This window comes from Lagenorhynchus albirostris, chromosome 2, assembly GCF_949774975.1.
Source record: "Lagenorhynchus albirostris chromosome 2, mLagAlb1.1, whole genome shotgun sequence".
Lineage (NCBI taxonomy): Eukaryota > Metazoa > Chordata > Mammalia > Artiodactyla > Delphinidae > Lagenorhynchus > Lagenorhynchus albirostris.
Genome location: NC_083096.1, coordinates 991,304 through 1,011,991, shown reverse-complemented (window position 1 = coordinate 1,011,991; position 20,688 = coordinate 991,304). Strand labels below are relative to the sequence as shown.

General features: G+C 56.1%; 1 protein-coding gene across 5 annotated transcripts in view; it reads left to right on the top strand.

Moving 5' to 3' along the window:
• The window catches only part of NAV1 (neuron navigator 1), a 211,499-nt gene that overhangs the window by 174,378 nt on the left and 16,433 nt on the right, over nucleotides 1-20,688 (top strand). For 4 of the 5 annotated variants that reach the window (XM_060126299.1, XM_060126324.1, XM_060126307.1 and 1 more), the window contains 12 exons: nucleotides 3,361-3,499; nucleotides 3,944-4,241; nucleotides 4,975-5,668; nucleotides 6,148-6,591; nucleotides 7,240-7,281; nucleotides 7,893-8,041; nucleotides 9,608-9,778; nucleotides 10,772-10,824; nucleotides 11,501-11,524; nucleotides 11,633-11,710; nucleotides 14,299-14,382; nucleotides 14,571-14,682. In XM_060126299.1, coding sequence (XP_059982282.1) covers nucleotides 3,361-3,499; nucleotides 3,944-4,241; nucleotides 4,975-5,668; nucleotides 6,148-6,591; nucleotides 7,240-7,281; nucleotides 7,893-8,041; nucleotides 9,608-9,778; nucleotides 10,772-10,824; nucleotides 11,501-11,524; nucleotides 11,633-11,710; nucleotides 14,299-14,382; nucleotides 14,571-14,682 — 2,288 coding nt within the window. The remainder of the gene's footprint in view (nucleotides 1-3,360; nucleotides 3,500-3,943; nucleotides 4,242-4,974; nucleotides 5,669-6,147; nucleotides 6,592-7,239; nucleotides 7,282-7,892; nucleotides 8,042-9,607; nucleotides 9,779-10,771; nucleotides 10,825-11,500; nucleotides 11,525-11,632; nucleotides 11,711-14,298; nucleotides 14,383-14,570; nucleotides 14,683-20,688) is intronic. The other variant, XM_060126314.1, reaches the window with a different exon arrangement.

Below are 20,688 nucleotides of genomic sequence, written 5' to 3'. Positions count from 1 at the left end.
TTGCATCTCCCTATACTGACGCCATCGCTGACAAGTCCTGCCTGTGTACACAGAGCTTCCAAAGAACTTATGATGAGGGTCCCAGTCTTACAGATGAGCAAACAGCCAAGCGTCGTCAGAGATGCGAGAAGGTGTGTAACACAGAAGTCTCCCAATACAAACAGAAAAAAGCAACTTGGAGCTAGAAACTAGGCAAAGAGATTGTAAACGTGCCCCTCCGAATGAATGAGTGAATGAATGTCTCTGAGAGTTAAAAGAAGAGGTTGTATCCTTGAGAGAAAGACCGATACGGTGTTTTCACCCTTGGAAATGAAAAACGGTAGCAGAAATGGAGGCAATGGAAGATAAAATTGAGGCCACTGCCCCAAAAATAGAGTAATTAATGATACTTCATAACACCCGGGAAGATGCTAAATGTTTCCAGAAAGGAAACAAAGAAACAGGTCACATTCTAGGGACAAGGAATCAGAATGGCAACAGTAGAGGCTAGGCAGTGGAGCAATGCTTTTGCATTCTGCAAGGATATTGTTTTCAGCTATGGATTCAATGCCTGGCCAAAATCTCCCACGTAAAATAGCATAATGACATTTTATAAGGTGTCAGATCTTATAAAGTTTGCTTCCCAAGCACACTTCTCCAGGAGCCTACTGGAGGAGGTACTTCACTAAAACAAGAATGTAAACCAACACAGAGGAGGCCTGAGGTTCCAACTTAAGAGCCTCCAGAGGGTGGGGTGTGGTCCCCGATGCAGAGGGCAGACAGCTGCGGACAGGGGGCCGCATGGGGGTGCTCTGAAGGAAGCACAAAAACCGTTACCCGTGGTTACCCTAGAAGTCAAAGTGGGAGGGCAGAAAAGGGGCGGTTTTCCTTTTTCCCTTTATATTTTTACATAATGTTTGAGTCTTGACTAGAGCCTATATTACTTGTGTAATTTTTCTTTTAAGAAAGAAAATATGCTCCCTCCAATGGACATGCTTAACCCTTCAGTCATGACGACAGAGTTTTCCTTCTGTTCAGGACCTGCAAAGGAATTTCTCTAGGTCAGGGGTCCCCAACCCCTGGGGCCGAGGGCGGTACTGTTAGGAACCGGGCCGCACAGCAGGAGGTGAGCGAGCGAAGCTTCACCTGCCGCTCCCCATGACTCCCCATGGCTCGCGTTACTTCCTGAGCCATGCCCCCGCCCTGCCCCCGGTCCGTGGAAGAATTGAAGGAAACCTTCAAATCCTGTAGTCAACCTTGCCCGGTAATTAGGCTGGAACTTTCTTACTACAGGAGAAAGTCTGTGATTTGGGAGGGGAGGTCTTTGGGGCCAGGAGGAACTGAGTCTCTGAGAAGATAAACACCCCTCCCCCGTCTCAGCGTTGGGCTTTCCGTCAGTGCAGAGCAAAGGAAGGGTTTCTTTGGGGTTGGTGGACTGCAAAGTCCTCTTGTCCATAGGCGTTTTCTCTGCCCCAAGGCCTCGATTACCCGTAATTAATCTCTGCACAAGGACAGGCTTCTTGTGTATTTGACCCGCTGGAAACAGTTTGTCAGAGATCTTGTCTTGACCCAGGAGAGCTGATAGGATGATAGGATCGTAAAACCAGAATTGATCTTTCCTGCTCAGTATGTGTTCTCTACAATGTGGGGTTGGGGGGAGGTGTTATTTTAGCCCAGGACAAATGTGAGATTTAATATATGTCACAAGTGGGGGGAGAAGAGTGGATTGTCATTTAATAATGGCCATATTTCACAGTAATAACGTCTAGCTCAGTCTGTAGTGTGGTCTAATCCCCGTGCTTTCTTTGCCCTTTCTCAATGTATTTGGATTAATCCCTGCAGAGCAACAAGCCAAACGTCCAAACCACCCACTTTCCTATTCCCAGCACATAAATCAGCCGGAGGCCAGCCGAAATCCGGGCCAAGCACTTAGATGACTTGTGTGTCTGATTTTTGTTCCATGATACGAAACTCAAAAGAAATCTAAAGGGAGACGTTTCCCAGATACCAGCTAATTCACGGAAAACATCTTAAGCCGCTTCAGCACACACGTGAAGCTGACGAGCAAACTCACTGTGGACGCGGATGGGAGGGTGTAGAGAGAATTCCCACGGAATTACTAAAGTCTTAACTCAAGTCCCGTGTTCAGTCTGAGGCTCTAAAACTGAACACGGGATTTCTGAAGCGCTTTTTAGTGTCCAGAAGGAAGAGACAGAAATGGGGAAGGGCTTGGGCAATGGGACCTTTGAAAAACAGTTGTAGGGGATGGAAGTTGAGCTTTGGAAATAACGTGTGAACAAAAAGAAACTTGCGAGAGCAAGCACGGATGGTCCAAGAGGAGGTGAACGGTAGAGGAGGAGGCATCTCGTTCAGATGTTCAGAATAAACGTTCTGACTGTGAAACTTGTCAAACAGAAAAACCAGTAGCCAAGCGACTGTGGGAGAGTGACCGAGGCTGTGTCAGGCTCTCTGAATATACGGACCAGGGTTCTTGATATAAAGACGTGCAGACAGATGTTTAACGACAGTCTCTCCCAGGCACCACAAGTCTGATATTCCAAGCAATTGGCAGAGAAATGAAACCATTCAGCACACATTTGGCCCCTCTGCTTGGCCACGGCACCTAAAGTGGGTTCACTTACCAGAAGAGTGGTACACGCTCTTAAGCAGCGGGACCCGGTCCCAGGATGGGGTGAACCCGATACAGAGGGGGGCAGTGAGAAGTGACAGGTCTAAGCAGCTCTAGAAAAGATCAGTCTTTTTCCAGCCCTGGTTATCAGGTGTGGAAAAATTCAGAAAAGGGAGGGGAAATACCTAGAGAACACATCTAGAAATAAAGATACAGTCATTCTAAGAATGGAGGCTATTTATAGGGACGGGAAATGGGTTTGTGTGATTCGATCCATCCAAGAATTACCTTGTCTCTATAATACACCTTTCTGTTAAGGAGATATAACATCTTCCTTGACCAGATAAAGCTAGTCCCTTCTTTTTCTTTTAATTTAAATTTAATATTTATTATATATTGGAGTATAGTGGATTTACAACGTTGTTCTTGTTTTAGCTGTAAGGCACCTTGATTCAGTGTATGTCTAACACGTATATCTTTTCTTTGTCCTATTCTTTTCCCACATAGGTTATTACAGAGTGTTGAGTAGAGCTCCCTGTGTAGTCCCTTCCTTTTATGAAAGGACATCACCAAATTACAAGGAAGTTTAAATCACTCTTTGCGTTGCTGGCAAACCCAGGACTAACCCCCACGCTTTTCCCCTCCTGGCCGGTCTGTATGCTGGAGTACAGCCATCCTGCCCTCATCATGGGAACTTTATTTCTCGCCGCGGCTTCTGTCTTGACTGCTAACCCTTCTCTCCTGTCCCGCAGCTGGGATGAGAGCAGCTCCATCAGCAGCGGGCTCAGTGATGCCTCTGACAACCTCAGCTCGGAAGAGTTCAACGCCAGCTCCTCACTCAACTCCCTGCCCACCACGCCGACGGCATCTCGCAGGAACTCGACTATAGTGGTACGTGCGAGTGCGGATGCCTAAGCCGCCTTCTGCAAGAGAACCGCGGGGCAGACCGGGCCGTGCCTGTGTGCAGGTGCCTGTCCGCTCACCTGCTCCGTGGGATTGGTTCCCACATGCCCTTGGCCAAGTCCTTCTTGAGCTGGTGGAAAGAAATCCCTAGCTGCCGGGCAGTCACCTAAGGCGTGAGCTGCTGTCCTGGCGGGCGGGCCTCTATCGAGTGCCCTCGCCAGTTCGGAGGGATGCCCGTAAGTGCTGTCCCACCTGGAGAGGAAGAGAAGCCCGGGATCTGTGTGCTGTCCTCTGGCAGCCTGGAGGTGCGGGCGGAAGGCTGGTTCACCGTCTGCTCTGGAAGGGTCGGGCCACCCGGCAGCCAAAGCCCCTCTCTCCACCCAGTCCCCCCTTCCCCACCTGAGCGTCCACTCTGCCTTCTTTCATCTCCAGCTGCGCACGGACTCCGAGAAGCGCTCGCTGGCAGAGAGCGCGCTGAACTGGTTCAGTGAGTCGGAGGAGAAGGCCCCCAGGAAGCTGGAGTACGACAGCGGCAGCCTGAAGATGGAGCCCGGGGCGGCCAAGTGGCGGCGAGAGCGGCCCGAGAGCTGCGACGACCCATCCAAGGTTGGGGAACTGAAGAAGCCCGTCACCCTGGGGCACCCCGGGTCCCTGAAGAAGGGCAAGACCCCGCCGGTGGCCGTCACCTCCCCCATCACTCACACGGCCCAGAGTGCCCTCAAGGTCGCAGGTGAGCCGAGTAACGAGGGACCGGGGGGCCCAGGGCCAAGTCCTGCTTCCCTGGCTTCCTCACAGCCGCTAACCCTTGGGAGACGGCCAGCCTGCACGCTGCTTCCACATACTGCCCACCCTAGCCTCCAGGCCATCCCGAGTCAGGGAGGACGGGCAGTACGACGTCCGTCGTGCAGATGTGGGCATACAAATGCCACGTGCTTAAAGCCTAGGCCCAGGTGTAGAGGAGGGGGGAGGCTGGCCTGACCTGCCTCACACCATCCAGTGGTTCCGTCTCCTCTCCTGGGACACGCGGGTGATGCTCTTGTCTTCCTGAGGGCTTGGTTGCCGTCCCAGGGAGGTCCTGGCACACTGTCAGCATCATGCCGCTCCCAGAGTGGCTCCGTGGCGACCCACGGCCTCCGTCAGGCCCCCTCTAGTCCCTAACCACCGGCAGACACAGCTAAGTCCCATCCCTTTGCTTCCCCCACCTTCCCTCCCTGGACCAGTGTTAGACGTCATTCCTTCTCGATCATCTTTGTGATCGCCTCTGCCGTTTCAACCAAAATGGGACCCCCTACCCTGGGGGCGGAAAACAACAATCAATCGGGGGCCAGTCCCGCCCAGAGTCCCCTCCCCTCTGGCGAGAAGGGTCCGCAGCCTGCGGGGCTCCCGCTCGCCCGCCCACGGCGCCCCTCCTCCCGGGGCCAGAGACGGGGGTCTCAGCGCTCACTCCTGTCGGCCCTCCGCAGGCAAACCCGAGGGCAAGGCCGCCGACAAGGGCAAGCTGGCGGTGAAGAGCGCCGGCCTGCAGCGCTCCTCCTCGGACGCCGGCCGCGACCGCCTGGGTGACGCCAAGAAGCCTCCCTCGGGCATCGCGCGCCCATCCACGTCGGGGTCCTTCGGCTACAAGAAGCCCCCTCCCGCCACAGGCACGGCCACCGTCGTGCAGGCCGGGGGCTCGGCCACGCTCGGCAAGGCGCAGAAGACCTCGGGCATCCCCGTCAAGCCGGCGAACGGACGCAAGACCAGCCTGGACGTGCCCAACGGCGCGGAGCCCGGCTTCCTGGCTCCAGGCGCCCGTTCCAACATCCAGTACCGCAGCCTGCCCCGACCAGCCAAGTCCAGCTCCATGAGCGTGACCGGCGGGCGGGCCGGCCCCCGGCCCGTGAGCAGCAGCATCGACCCCAGCCTCCTCAGCACCAGGCAGGGCAGCCTGACGCCCTCCAGGCTGAAGGAGCCCTCCAAGGGGGCTGGCGGGCGGGCCACCCCAGCCCCCGTCAACCAGACAGACCGGGAGAAGGAGAAGGCCAAGGCCAAGGCCGTGGCCCTGGACCCAGACAGCGTGGCCCTGAAGAGCATGGGCTCCCCGGAGAGCACGCCCAAGGGCCAAGCGAGCCACCCCCCGGCCCCCAAGTTGGCAGAGCTGCCGCCAACCCCCCTCAGGTACCCAGGCTGGGCGCTTCCTCCTGTCTGCCCTCCCAGCATCCTCCCAGGGTCCCAGCGCTCCTTAGACGGGGTGGCCTGTTCCCTGCTGGCCCTGGGCCTCCCGCCTGTTCCCCGGGTGCCGGGCGCCTCTTCCGTGTTTCGGAGCTGTTCTCGGTGCCCCCCGATGTGCTCTGAGCCTCTCCGAGCTCTTGCCTGGGTGGTTTTGCTGTTTTATTTTCTCACACACACACGTCCATTTGTGCGTAAACCCACCCTTGTCTCCCCTGTGCATGTGCTGCCCCCTCCTTAAGACTTGATGGTGCCCAGGTCAGATTTCCTCCCCCGTATTTCCCAGTGGCATTGAGAGAAGCCCCCCGTGCTTTGCAAAGAGCCAGAAAGTGAGGAAACAGGACCAGGATTTGGCTGTGATCCCACCTGCCTGTTGTTTCTCTAACTCCGTGATCCTGAATGTCCTGTTTTATCGTCACTTCTCTCAGGGCCACGGCTAAGAGCTTTGTCAAGCCACCCTCCCTAGCCAATCTGGACAAGGTCAACTCCAACAGCCTGGATCTCCCTGCGTCCGCTGACGCCCATGCGCCGAAGGTCCCAGATCTGCACACTCCAGGCCCGGCTGCCGGGGGTCCCCTCCCTTCTTGCTTCAGCCCCAGCCCAGCCCCCATCCTCAACATCAACTCCGCCAGCTTCTCCCAGGGCCTGGAGCTCATGAGCAGTTTCGGCGTCCCCAAAGAGACCCGCATGTACCCCAAGCTCTCGGGCCTGCACAGGAGCATGGAGTCCCTCCAGATGCCCATGAGCCTGCCCGGCGCCTTCCCCAGCAGCGCCCCTGTCCCCGCAGCCCCCGCGCCCCCCGCCGCCCCCGCAGAGGAGGACGCCGAAGAGCTGACCTGGAGCGGAAGCCCCAGGACTGGGCAGCTGGACAGGTGGGTGGGCGGGGCCGAGCCCAGGGAGCCCGCTCCTGCCTCCGGGCCTGTTTGACTGCTGCTCTGTGACCGGCAACACTTGTGTGCACATTAAGTAACCTCCTCTGCTTCTCAGCAACTCTTAAGGAACAGGATTTCGTTTCTGTGTTTAAATTCTGATTCTCACCTGCTACACGAGGAACCAGCACACAGTCATTCAGTGACTTCCCCGATCCCTCATGCCTGGTTTAACCTGCCATCCGAAGCTTCTGCTTCCTAATCATTGGCCCCAGATCACCCCTATTACGTCACATCCTGGTTTTCATCTACCACAGCATGATCTTTAAAAAGCAAATCAGAGGGAATTCCCTGGCGGTCCGGTGGTTAGGACTCCACGCTTTCACTGCCCAGGGCCCAGGTTCAATCCCTGGTTGCCGGGGAGGGGAGGGGGGGGAGTGGGAAGCTAATCAGAGAAAAACATCAAAGATCTCAGATAAATTTCTCAGATTGTGAGCGCAGAGGTGGCTGTGGCTGACCTCCCCTTTGTTTATGGAGACGGGGGCCTCACGGCCGGATGCCCTGGGTCCCGGTGTTGCGTCCGTCAAACCTCTGCTCCCAGACTCTAGTTCCTGAGATGGACCCACGTGCTTCTCTTTTTTTCCTCCACAGTAATCAGCGGGATCGGAATACTCTTCCCAAGAAGGGGCTCAGGTAATAACCCTTACATGTGTTTTTCTTTCCTATACCTGGGGCTCCTGGTCTGTATGAGAAAACGTCACTCGCCCTGTCCCAGGCTCCAGTCATGCGTGCGGTGCCCCTTTCGGCCGCTCACGTGTACCTGGTTCCCGTACATCCTCCCAGGCGCCCACCCAGGCTCACTGTTGTGTGTGTGTCACCTTGTAGCCGGGGCTCTGGTGACAGAGGAGAGACAGGCTTGCACATGGGACTCACGCACTTCCCCGCACCAGCCTGTGCTGTCTGCCCAGTCCCGCCAGGACACCCCCCCCCCCAAGCCTGAGGGAGAGCGGGCCACCTCTGGCCACTCAGGTGGGCAGTAGGTCCTGCGGTCCGGTGATTCCTGCTGCTGGGAGGTTCGAATGCCGAGCTCTGTCCCGGGCCTCCGTCATCTCGGCCTAGCTCGGGCAGCCCCGCAGGGGCGTCCCCAGCCCTTCCGCCCCTCCTGAGGTCCGGGAGGATGCTGCTTCCCTCCACACCCCCCGTGGTCAGCCCCGACAGCTCCCACCTCCTCGTCCTGCTTTTGGAGCTCACCTCTGAGCTCAGGTGGTAGAAGCCCAGACCGAGCTGTTGGCTGCCGCCCGCAGGTACCAGCTGCAGCCCCAGGAGGAGGCCAAGGAGTGGCGACACTCCCACAGCATCGGGGGGCCGCCCGAGTCCGACGACCAGCCAGAGCTGCCGTCGCCCCCTGCGCTGTCCATGTCCCTGAGCGCCAAGGGCCAGCTCACCACCATAGGTCAGTGTCCGCAGTCACCGCCGTGCAGGGGGGCCGGCAGGGCAGCGGGGCCTTGGGCTTCACCCCATACTTGGTTCGCGCCATGGCGGCCGGCTCACGGGTCTCAGTTCATGCATCCATCGTGAGACGCACGGCTGAGTGCGCCAGACCCTGACCTGAGACGTGGCCCCTGGGCCCGGGCTGTGGGGTCCTTGCAGCATCAGAGAGTCTGCCTGTTGGCGTGGAAGAGCCGTAAGGGAGGCCCAGAGCAAAACCCGGTGCAGCCAGAAGGGAGCCGCCGCACCCAGCGCCGCGACACAGCGTTGGGCAGCGGGGGAGGCAGGGGGTGAGCGGTCGAGTGCAGCGGTGGGTCTGCCCCAGAGCCGGGACCGTCCAATCCTAGAGGCAGGGCTGAGGGAGACCCGTGCTGGCCGCTCCTTTCCTGGTGTCTGAGGAGAAGGGGAAGCTTGTGAGGAGGAGGCGACTCTGCTTCAGAGACGGGAGGGGCGAAGGCCGGGGCTCACGGCCCTGCTTCCTGGGGCGCCGAGTGCTGGGGGCCCTTGAGGACAGTGCCCGGGCCGGCCTGTTGCTTCCTTCCTGCGTCTCCAAATCCACTGCCTCTTTCAGCGGAGCGAAGGAAGGCAGTAAGCAAAACCTGCAGACCTGTGACACGCCTGTGGGACGACTGGGGACTCTGAGGAAACTAGGAGTCGGGGTCATCTTGCTAGAGAAGGGCGCAATGCTAAAGGGAAGGTCATCTGGTCCCTGAGAGCCATTAAAACGAGGGCGGGGCCAGCTTGCTGTCCGTCTCCATGGAGACCACACAGGGGGATGAGGGGCCGGGCCAAGCCACGATCATCACCTCACACACGCCGAAGGGCCCCGGGAGAGGTGGGGTTGTCTTCTTCTCGGGTCTTCCCAGAGACTGGACGTCCACGGAGTGTCCAAGGAGCCCCACCCCCCACCCCAAGCATGCACGACGAGAGGCAGGGGCCGAGGGGGCGGGGCTGCGGGCCAGCAGGGCTCCACAGCCTCCCGGACAGGCTCACCGGCTCTGGCCTTCCAGCCAGGGTCATGCTGGGCACCGGCCGAGTTTCTGGGGAGTGCCGCTCCCCTCCGTGGTGCCCGGCCGTGCGCCCCACAGCCTGAGCCCTGCCTCTCGCTGGTCCTCTTCGTCACTCGGATCTGAGCCTTGCTCTGAACTCTCAGGCCTCCCTGGCAGCCCGTTGTGTGTTAGAGAAACACGACACCCCGTTTTCATCGGCACATCCAAGTGATGCGAAGGTTTCAGAAAAGCTGCCGGGCCCCCAGCATGACCTTCGAAAGCGACCTCTCCGGGCAGACAGGCCCAAGGGAAGGCCGTTCAAACAGGCTTCGCTCTTCGCCCCTGGCTCAGACGCAGGGTCCTCCTCGTAGGGCTTTGCTCTCCCAGGCACGGCCGCCTGCACACCCGCCGCCCGCCGGCCTCCTCTCTGCCCCTCCATCCGCCTCTGCTCCTGGCGCCCCGCCCCCGGGACCCAAAGCTGATGCCCCTGCCTCTTCTCCCGCCCTCCCCTCCCTCTCCTGTCCCCCGCTCTGTCCTTCCAGTGAGTCCCACTGCGGCCACCACGCCAAGAATCACCCGCTCCAACAGCATCCCCACCCACGAGGCGGCCTTCGCGCTGTACAGCGGCTCCCAAATGGGGAGCACCCTGTCCCTGGCCGAGAGACCCAAGGGGATGATCCGGTCAGGATCCTTCCGAGACCCCGCGGACGACGGTGAGACTTCATGCCAGCGCGGTTCACGCTCATCCCAGCTCTGCTGGGTCCCCTCGCGCACCGCTGCCGCCACCGCGCACATGTCTGCCTCACAGAACATCCGATTGGGCCATTTCAGCTCTCTCTTCCCGTCCCTTTGAAGGGTCTGGGGGCCCAGAAACCTTGGGTGGCACCGTCCAGCCCTGGGGCTTTGGGATGGAGCCCCTCCTGGGGGCGGGGGAGGGGAGGCAGCGTGGAAGGCTTATGTAGAGGGCGCCCTCGGAGCGAGCACGCCGCCACCGTCCTCCCATCCCCCCAGGCATCAGAGGACAGGACCGCTTACGGGGACGCAGAGGTAGCTCTTAAAGCCTTACGAGAATTAGGCATCTCATTCCTCTTTCGAGAACGTTCCGAAGACCAGCTTCAAGGGCCGCCCTCTGGGCGTGGTGGTCAGAGCTGGAGCCCGGCTTTCTGGGGGTGAGACTTGGTGACGTCAGGACGCTCATCCCGGGGGCTTTCCTTGCCGACCTGCTCCGGTTCTCTCAGTAGGGCTGTCGTTCATGAAGAATCAGAACGAGTGTCTTACACTTGGAGACTTTTTTCATCTGAACGGTCCCCACTGCGAAGAGGAGGCACAGGCAGAGTCGCGATTCGTTCTGAGCAGCTCTGATGAGAACTGCCTCTTCCTCAGCAGCGACAGTGCTTTCCTGACGGGGGAGGCGGTGACCCGTGCCCGGGAGCATCTTCTCTCCCGGAGCCCTGCGCCCTCGGAGGGGCAGGCCAAGCACAGGGCCCTCGGCCCGGCTGTCCGAGAGCACGGGCCGGAGCGGGCAGGCCAGCTCTGCCCGGAACTCGAGTCCTCGGTGGGGCAGACAGCCGCGTCCTCTGTTCTGTTCTCCCTCTCTGCTCCAGGATCAGAACCCGAGCCCCTGCCTTAGCACTCCTCCCGGGAACCCTCCCCGGGTTCCCCGGCCGAGCGCTCTGCTAACCCTTTGCGTTCTGCTTCTCTTGCAGTTCACGGCTCAGTGCTGTCCTTGGCCTCCAGTGCCTCTTCCACCTACTCCTCAGTAAGAGCCTCGCTTCTCCACCCACCCCGCACAAAATTGCGCCCTGGACCCTCCTGGGGGCGGGGCGGGGCGAGGTGGGGGCCCCTGGAGCTTAGGGCACGAAGTGGGCGCTTCTAGACCTCGGTGGTCCTTCCGGCCTCACCGCCAATCCGAGCGACCCTGGCGCCTTTTGTGCCTCCTTTGAAAAACGGAGAATCCCCTGGTCGTGGAGGCGTTCTGTGCCCGGGAGGGTGGGCCGCGCTCAGGGACCCCAGGACCCCCACTGTGTGCAAAATCTGCCCCAGGTTCCTCGTGGGCCCTGGGCCCGCGTCTGCTCGTGAGGCGTAAGCTGGTCCTCAGGTTCGTGCTGCCCCTAATGCTTTACTCCTTCAAGTTGGTGGCGACAGGGTTAGCCCTCAGATCAGCAGTTGCATTTCCTAGCCTTCCTGGCAATGGCAGAGGTGGCTGTGACCTCTGCCCCAGAGGTGTGCCGTATTGAACCGTGGTCTGGGGTCTGAGCCCACCCCGTGCAGAGCCAGGCCCGGCCACAGGGCTTCAGCCTCTGGGCGCTTCTGCATCTCGCTTCCTCGAGTTCTGCGCGCTGCCTTTGCCTCCGTAGTAACGGCCTTCTCTCTCTCTTTCTCTCTCTCTCTTTCTCTCTCTCTCTCCCCACCCCGCTTCTGTGCTCCTTCACCAGGCTGAGGAGAGGATGCAGTCTGAGGTAGGGTCCCCAGCCTTCGCCCCGGCCTCCTAACACCCCTGCACCCCACTTCCTCGCGAGCCGTACACCTCTTCTGCCACCGTAAGTGCATCTCCGTCTCCTTCACAGCAAATCCGGAAGCTTCGCAGGGCCCTGGAGTCATCCCAGGAGAAAGTAGCCACCTTGACGTCGCAGCTCTCCGCCAACGTGAGTGCCGGGGAGGGGACAGCCGGGCAGCTGTCTGGGCCCAAACTAGATGAGTTCAGCCCCAGCAGAACTGTCTCATAAGGTGTCCCGTGGGCTTTGATTCCAGGCAGCGGAGGATCTGGAGAGCGGCCTCCTCCTCTGAGTCGGGGTCTCTCTAAGGAGCCATTTGCACCCCCACCCTAATTCATAGGTACGGACGAGCGCCCGTCCGACGGCCCGTGAAGCCCCTAGAGAAAGAGAAAAGGGTTTATATCAGTGGTTCTGCGTGGAGGTGGGAACAGCCTTGCCACTGGCCGTGGACAGGAATAGTCACGGATCAGAATTAGAGATCCCTGGGAACCCGCTGCCTCTGCCCGTGTCGTCGTTCACCCCGTCGCTGGGCAGGCACACAGCTGGGTAGTGGGACCCCACCTGGGAACGGCAACGCTCTTAGGAGGCCAGCCCGGGCTCCGGCTCCTCGGCCACAGCTGCCTTGTCTTCTGGGGCCCCTGAGCTTAGCTGGGGAGCCCGCATTCTTGTCGCCGCCCTCAGCCTGCCCAGAGTACATCCGCTTAGAATGCGTTTCTTGTGGCCTCGGTTTTTCCACCCTGGGAGATGGGGAGAAACGAAGCTGCCCCCCAGACTAGGCCGCAGAAGCCTCTCCCCAGCGACCGAGCTGCAGACAGAGAACATAAGAGCCATTTTCCCCCAAAGCTGTAAACAACAGCTGAGCCGGATCTGCGGAGCTTTCCAAGTGTTTGCACAAAGTAACCATGTCTGCAATTTCCGCAGTCCTTGCTGGTTTTTTTCTCTTCCCTTCCTCTCTGGGGAGCCCAGCTGTCAGGCCTGGGTCTCACTGGAATCAGGTAGAAGACCCGGCACCGCGGTTTTGCGTGTTTCCAGTACATTCGGGCAGCGAGCGGTGTCCTCACCACACTGGTTGTTCTCTTTGTTCTTTTTATTCTCTTTCCCAAACTCTCGGTCGGTCCGTTGTATTCTTACTGGCTTGCACGAAGCTCGTATCAAGCCTTTTCCCCACAACTGGGGACCCATAAGAATCGTAATAGAAACGAGACCCATCTCTTCTGTCCCTGGCGCCTCACCCAAGGCCATCCCGTCCGGCAGAGCCCGGGAAATTCATGTCTGGGAGACGGCAGCGGGGGAGGGGTGTCAGAGAGCAGGAGCTCGTCTGACTCATTTACACCCTGTCAGTGTCGTGCTGTCCAGTCTGGACCAGAGCCAAGAGAATGAATTTAGAAGGTGACTCTCTTAGAACAGGAAGTTCCCTTTGGCTGAGAGGAGAATCTGAATGCTCAGACACGACGGTCCTGAATTTTGGAGACAGGCTTTCGCTGGGGGTCAGAGTCCTGGATTCTGGAAGGCTCTCTGCTGTTCTCAGGGTCCCCTGATTCCAGACCTTGTGTCCTGTTCACGCTGGGCACAGCCTGGACGCCTTCCCCCTCCCACATGCCAGCCTTTCTCCAGACCCCCGGTTGAGCCCCGAGGGCATACAGGCTCCCTCGTGGGGCTGGGGGTGAGGGAGGCTCAGAGGAGGGACAGGATGCGGGGCGGCAGCCCCCCCAGAGGAGAGGGAGCCCCAGACGGGAAGAGGCCGGCACGGAAAAGCCCCGAGGAGCCGGGGTCTCGGGGCCCCTCACGAGGAGGCACGTGCTCACAGACGGGCAGGGATGTAGGGACCAAACAAGAGGTGACCCAAGGCCAGGAAGGCAGGAGCTCCCAGTCCAGAGGTGGAGGTAACCCCATCGAGGCACAGACGTGCCAAGGAGCCCGGCCTGGACCAGAGAGGCCTCCAGCCTGTGTCAAGGACAGGGGGCGAACACTAGGGTCGACCCCCAGGGAGGCAGAACCACTGGCCGACAGGAAGCAGGGGTTACCGGCCCCCAGAGCTCTGTGTGGAGTGCGCCCCTCCCTCGAAGGGCCACAGTTTACTCCCCGCGAACCGCGGCTGTTCCTCTCCCAGGGCGAGCGTCCCCCTCTCTGGTCCCAGCCTCAGCACGCCCCCCTTCCCTGCAGGCCTTCCTGCTGGCAGAGCTGGAGTTCCTGCCCCTCCCCCTGCTGCCCCCCAAGTCCTTGGGGGCCCCTCGCGGAGCCGGCCCGACACCTAGTGGCCAGACTGTGGAATTGCCGCGAGGTGGCCCAAGCTACCGCTCCAGCCCCAGGATCAGGGAAAGGGCGGCCAGAACCGAAGAATGGAGGCCCCTTGGGCGCGGGGCTGGGAAGCTGTCCCAAACCCGTTCTCTGGGAGTGATGGGGCCCTGGGGGAGGAGTTCCACCAGGATAAAGCGACGGCCCCCGAGGGGACGCCCCCTGGAAGCAGGGGACAGTCCCACCTCCGCAAACAGTAGGTGTCGCATCCCTAGACGCCTCCAAAGACCTGCCCCACCCTGATGCTGTCTGTGCCGCTTTATCATTCAAGGCGCTGGGCCCCCCAGGAATGTCCTTCGGGCCAGAAATGGGAGCAAGGTGTAATAGCCCCTATGCGGTTGGTCCGCTCTGAGACCTGCAGTCAGCTTAGCCACCTCCCACAGACGTCCCCTCCCTTCCCCAAACCCAGGCACCTGGGGAACCCCCATACGTGTTTGTTTCAGGCCAACCTGGTGGCGGCCTTTGAGCAGAGCCTGGTGAGCATGACATGCCGTCTGCGGCACCTGGCGGAGACAGCCGAGGAGAAGGTGAGAGCGCGGGTCGGGGGACGGACAGGCCAGGCTGGCGCCCCCCCTCCTGCCGCCCTGGCTCCTCCACCTGCCCCAATTCCCTGCCCTCCACATTGGGTCTGGAGAGTCCCGAGCCCAGCCCCTGGCCGGGCACAGAGCAGGTGTCCCCCAGCCACACCCATGACACCACTTCGTTTCTCTCTCAGGACACTGAGCTGCTGGACTTACGGGAAACCATAGACTTTCTGAAGAAGAAGAACTCTGAGGCCCAGGCCGTCATTCAGGGGGCCCTCAATGCCTCAGAAGCCACACCCAAAGGTAGGCCTTCCGGCCACAGGCCTGGGCTGGAAAGAGGCTTACTGCAGGATTTCTCTCCACGTCAGGTTTCTAGAAGGTGGGGGCCCTCGGACGGTCAGCGAGGAGCAGCGGGGCATGACCCCACCACCCCAGAGGGTGAGGGAGAGGAGAGGGTCCTCACCTCCGACCTCAAATGACTGTCGAAGACAGTCGCTAACATAGCACTTTCCTCTTACAAACGCGAGGTACTCCTGCTGTATAGCCCAGCCGTCACGCTCCTTGGTATCTGCCCAAAGGAGCTGAAACGTTGTGTCCCCACAGAAACCTAAACATGGATGTTTTACAGCAGCTTTATTCACAGTCAGCAAAACTTGGAAGCAACCCCGATGTCCTGCGGTAGGCGAAAGGATGAGTAAACTGTACCATAGCCAGACCACGCAGTGTCACTCAGCATTGTAAAGAAATGAGTTAATCAGACGGCGAGAAGATGCTGACCGTGTTAAGGGCGCACTGCTGAGTGAAAGAGCCAGTCGGGAAAGGCTGCGTGTTGTGTGGTTCCGGCTGTATGACATTCCGGGAGAGGCGAGACTCTGGGGACGGTGACAGGGTCGTGGCTTTCGGGGCTGGGGGCGGGGAAAGGCGGTGGGCAAGGCAGAGGATTTGCAGGGCGGTGACAGCACTCTGTAGCACACGGTGATGGGGGAATATGTGTCCTTCTCCGTTTGTCCAGACCCACAGTATGTACCACCAAGAGCGAAGCCCAGTGTAAACTCTGGGCTCCGGGGGACGGTGACGTGTCAGTGCAGGTCCATCGATTGTAGCAAATGTAGCTTCTGGTGGGGATGGTTAATAGCGGGGGGGCCGTGCACGTAGAGGGGCAGGGGGTAGTGGGGCATCTCTGTACCTTCCGCTCAAATTTGCCATGAACCTAAAAGTGCCCTGGAAAGTAGTCTAAAACACTAGCACTTTCCACCTTGACATAAACGTGCGCGTGCGCAGACGTGTGTATAACCCCACTTGATCCTCACTTCGGTTCTCCGAGGGGAATGAACCGACTCTTCAGATGAGACCGAGATCACATGGGTTCCGTGGGGCTCAAGTGACAGGTGAGCCTGGGATTTAACAGCGAGTCAAGCTTTGCTAGAGAAAGTCAGGATGAGGGGTGATCTGGGCGGGGGGCTGGGGGTGGATGAAGGTGGTCACAAGGTGCAGCCTTCCGGTGGGAGATAAATAAGTACTAAGAATGCCAGGTGCCACGTGATAATACAGTTAACACAGACAGCTGCACGAAAGCGGTTGAGAGTAAATCCTGAGAGTTTTCTCATCACAAGGAAAACACCTTGTCCAGGGCTCCAGCCTCAGCTTTTTCTTCTGACTGTGCACACTCTCCCTAGTGTTCACGTCTATCCGGTAGCTTCTGTAATCTCTTTTTCTTTTAAATTGAGATATAATTCACACCTTTTTAACACGTGCAATTCAGTGGGTTTTAGCATATTCAATAAGGTTGTATTTACAACCATCACCACTATCTAAATCCAGAACATTTTGATCACCCCACAAAGAAACCCCGAACCCCTTAGCCGTCACTCCCTCTTCCTCCCTCCTCTCAGCCCCGGCATCCACTAATCCGTTTTCTGTCTCCATGCATTTGCCTGTTCTGGACATTTCATGTAGATAGAATCATGCAGTATGTGGTGTTTGGGGGCTGGCTTGTTTCATCTAGTTTCATGTTTTCAAGCTCCATCCATGTTGTACCGTGTGTCAGGACTTCATTCCTTTTTATGGCTGAATAATACTCCATTGGCTGAATAATACTCCATTGTGTGGGTGGACCACACCTTGTTTATCCATCATCGGTTGGTGGACACTTGGTTGTTTTCACTTTTTGCCTGTTACAAATAACACGACTATGAACATTCATGCACAAGTTTTTGTGTGAACAGATGTTTTCAGTTCTCTTAGTGTATAACCAGCAGTGGAACTGCTGGGTCATGTGGTAGCTCTGTCGACTTTTTGAGTAGCTGTCAAACTTTGTCAAAACAGCTGCACCCTTGTCCTTCTTCCCAGCACCTTGAGGGTTTCAGTTTCTCCACATCCTTGCCAACATCTGCTGTTGTCTTTTTTTGTGATAGCCATCCTAGTGGAGGTGAAGTGGTATCTCGTTATGATCTGGGTTGTAATTTCCTCAGTGGCTAAGGATATGATGGGCCTTCTTTTCACGTGCTTATTGGCCACTTGTATCCCTTTATGGAGAAATGTCTTTAAATCCTTGGCCTATTCTTCAATCAGGTTTTCTTTTTACTGTTGAGTTTTAAGAGTTTTTAATATATTCTGAATGCTAGCCCCTTATCAGATACATGATTTGCAAATGTTTTCTCCAATTCTGCGAGTTGTCTTTACTTTCTCACACTGTCCCTTTGTAACCGAAAGTGGGGTCCGGCTACTCGCTGCTCAAAAGCCAATAAAGAGGCCAGGTTGGTGGAGAGGAAAGTTTACTTTACTTTGGATGCCGGCAGTCCGGTAGGGAGGACGGACACCTGTCCAAAGGCCGACTCCCCCCACTGACAGTCAGTGGGCGAGAGCTTTTGTAGACAGAGGGAGGGGGCAACATGTAGAAACAGCACAGTCAGCTCTGACAGTCGTCTTAAAATTGGTCATCGGTGGTCTGACCAGCGTCATCTTGATTCTTTTAGGTACAGTTAGGCTTCAGTTCCAGGGTCTGTTTGTTCCCATTTCCTTGGTGCAAGTTCTCAGAATTGTGGCAGCTTAGGTCATGGCTACAGCCTGGTCATTGTGTAGTTAACTTCTTCCAGCTGGTCGGGGTTTCAGTGTCTATAAGCCAGCTCACAGGGTACGGCTCAGAATATTATCTGTAGCCCTTAAGGAGGAACTAAAGGTCCTTGACCATGCTTAATGACTAACCTATCATTACTATTTGGTCTCCTTTGACTGTTTTCCTTTGTTTCTGTATTTTCTCATTTCTCTGATTAAACTTATTCTTTGGCTAAAGTTTTTCCACAGACAAAAGGCAGGCTGAGGACATGGGAGTGGCAAGGACCACAGGGTCCTGCTCCGTTTCACCTTGAAGAACCAAAGCTTTCCATTTTGATGAAGTGTAATTGATCTGTTTTTTGTTTGTTTTGGGGTTTTTTTGCGGTACGCGGGCCTCTCACTGCTGTGGCCTCTCCCGTTGCGGAGCACAGGCTCCGGACGCGCAGGCTCAGCGGCCATGGCTCACGGGCCCAGCCGCTCCGCGGCACGTGGGATCCTCCCGGACCGGGCCACGAACCCGTGTCCCCTGCATTGGCAGGCGGACTCTGAACCACTGCACCACCAGGGAAGCCCTGATCTGTTTTTTTCTTCGATTTGTGTATGTGTTTGTGTGCTTTAGGTGTTGTATCTAAAAAACTGTTGCCTGATCCAAGGTCATGAAGATTTATTCCCACGTTAGCTTCTAAAAGTTTTATGTGGTTTTAGTTGTTTCATTTAGATCTTTGGTCCATTTCGAGTTACTTTTCCTATATGGTGTGAGGTAGGGGTCCGACTTCATTCTTTTATAAGTGGCTGTCCTGTTGTCCCAGCACCATTTGTTGAGAAGACTATTTTCCCCATTCACTTATCTTGGCAGTCTTGCAGGAAATCAGTCAACCAGAAATACATGGGTTTATTTCTGGATTCTCAGTTTTATGCCATTAATTCATTCATATGTCTATCCTTAGCGGGTACCACCCTGCCTTGATTACTATAGCTTTGTAGTAGGTTTTGAAATCAGAAGTGTGGGTCCTCCAAATTTGATCTTGTTCAAGATGGTTTTGGCTGATCTGTGCCCTTTGTTTCCCCATGTGAATCTTAGGGTCACTCTGTCAATCTCTGCAAATTATCCGGCTGGGATTTTGGTGTAGAGGTTGTATGGGCTCAGTACGTGAATCTGGAAAGTATTGTCGTCTTCACAGTGCTGTCTTCCGTGACCATGGCATGCCTTTCCATTTATTTAGATATACTTTAATTTCTTTCAGTAGTGTTTTGCAGCCTTCAGTATACGTCTTGCATTTCTTTTGCTGAATTTAATTATTGATCCTATGGTAAATAGAATTGTTTTCTTAATTTCATTTTCAGATTCGTCATCACTAGTATCGAGAAATACAAATGATTTTCTCGTATGTTCATCTTGAATCCTGCAAACTTGCTGAGTTCACTTATTAACTCAATGGGTTTTACAACTTCTTCGTCTGTATGTCCCTTTTCTTAATCTGTGTCATGCTCCTGAATCCCATACCTCTATTTCCAACTGCTTAACGCTCTCCCTTCTGCACTTTTGCCCACTTCAGGTATAAACACCTGCCTGGTCACTGAACCCACCGATAGGAGCGCCATCCTTCACGTCTCCCTGTTCACCCTGTGTGGTCAGTTAGCTTCTACACATAACTCACACATAGATCTGTATGTCTGTCCTCCGCTGTCTTGTCACTCCCCTGGCTTAGGCTGTCACTCTTTTTCCGGGTTATCATAGTAATTTCCTAACTAGTCTTGTGTTGCTACAGTCCTCCTGTCACTCTGCCCCCGGAGTGATCCAGCCACATCAGTTAACATCAGAAATCATTGCAATTTGAATTTGCTTAGGTGTAATACTGATGCTGTGAGATAATGCCCCTATTCTTAGAAGTATTTAGTGGTACAGTGTCATGTCTGCAACTTGCTTTCAAATTGTTCAGGAAAATGTTGTGTGTGGGGGTGTGTATATGCCTGTCTGCAGAGAGAGTGTGCACTGGCGCAAATATAACAAAACATCACAGTTGTTACATGGTGGGGAGGGCCTGTGGGTGTCCTCCCTTGCGCTGTGCTTTAAGTGTTTCTGTGAGTTTGAAACGTTTCAGAAAAGCAAGTTAAAGGGAAAGAGAACACATGCAAACCCTGCAGCAGGAGCACCGCCCCTCTCCTGGTCTAGGATGCGCTTTCTCTCTGGCCGCATCCACATCTCCCATCACTTCTCCTGCGGGCTCTGCCCCAGCTTCCACCACAGGAACAGCCAGCCTTTGTCGAGCACCTCCAGTATGCCAGGCACTGTTCTGAGCATTGTACTTACGTTAACTCGTTTATTGCAGGTAACAACCCTATAAAATATATTTTACAGTTGAGAATAAGATCAGAGAAGACAAGTAACTGGCTCAAACACAGCTCCTGAGCGATGGGTCTGGGACATTGAGCTATTTCTAGTTTCCCAAGTACACCTGATTCTTCAGCTATATTTGTGTTGAATGGATAAGTGAATCCTGTCCTTTGCTTTCATGTTTCCCTCATCCTTCTTGGCCCAGGTTCAGCTTGGCCGTCAAAGAACTAATGCTTAAAGCAATGATGCCTACTTTACTTTGCTTGTAAATAGGTAATGTACATGGCACAAAATTTTAAATGCACAAAAGGTTTCTTAACTTTTTGAAGATTGTTCGATTTAAAGCACGTCCTTTGCTCTTAAAAGTACCATATAGCATATTTGAAAAATCTAATTGACAGGCTCACAGCTCATTGGACCCCCAAGTAACTGATGATAGATACTTGTTTTGCTGCCTTTCATTTTGTTGTTAAGTAACTAATTGTAAATTAAATTGATCACAAAAGCAATACACGTTCTGGAGGAAAATGTGAACTAGGGGTTGGCAAACCCTGGCCCACTGGCCAAGTCTGGCTCACCACCTGTTTTTTTTGGTTTTTTTTTTTTGCGTTATGCCGGCCTCTCACTGTCGTGGCCTCTCCCGTTGCGGAGCACAGGCTCCGGACATGCTGGCTCAGCGGCCATGGCTCACGGGCCCAGCCGCTCCGCGGCATGTGGGATCCTCCCGGACCGGGGCACGAACCCGCGTCCCCCGCATCGGCAGGCGGACTCCCAACCGCTGCGCCACCAGGGAAGCCCAGCACCTGTTTTTAAATAAAGTTTTACTGGCACACAGCCATGCTCTTTAACGTACATACTGTCTGCGGCTGCTTCAGTGCCACCCAGCCTTGCCGAGTAGTTGAAAGAGAGATCAAATGGCC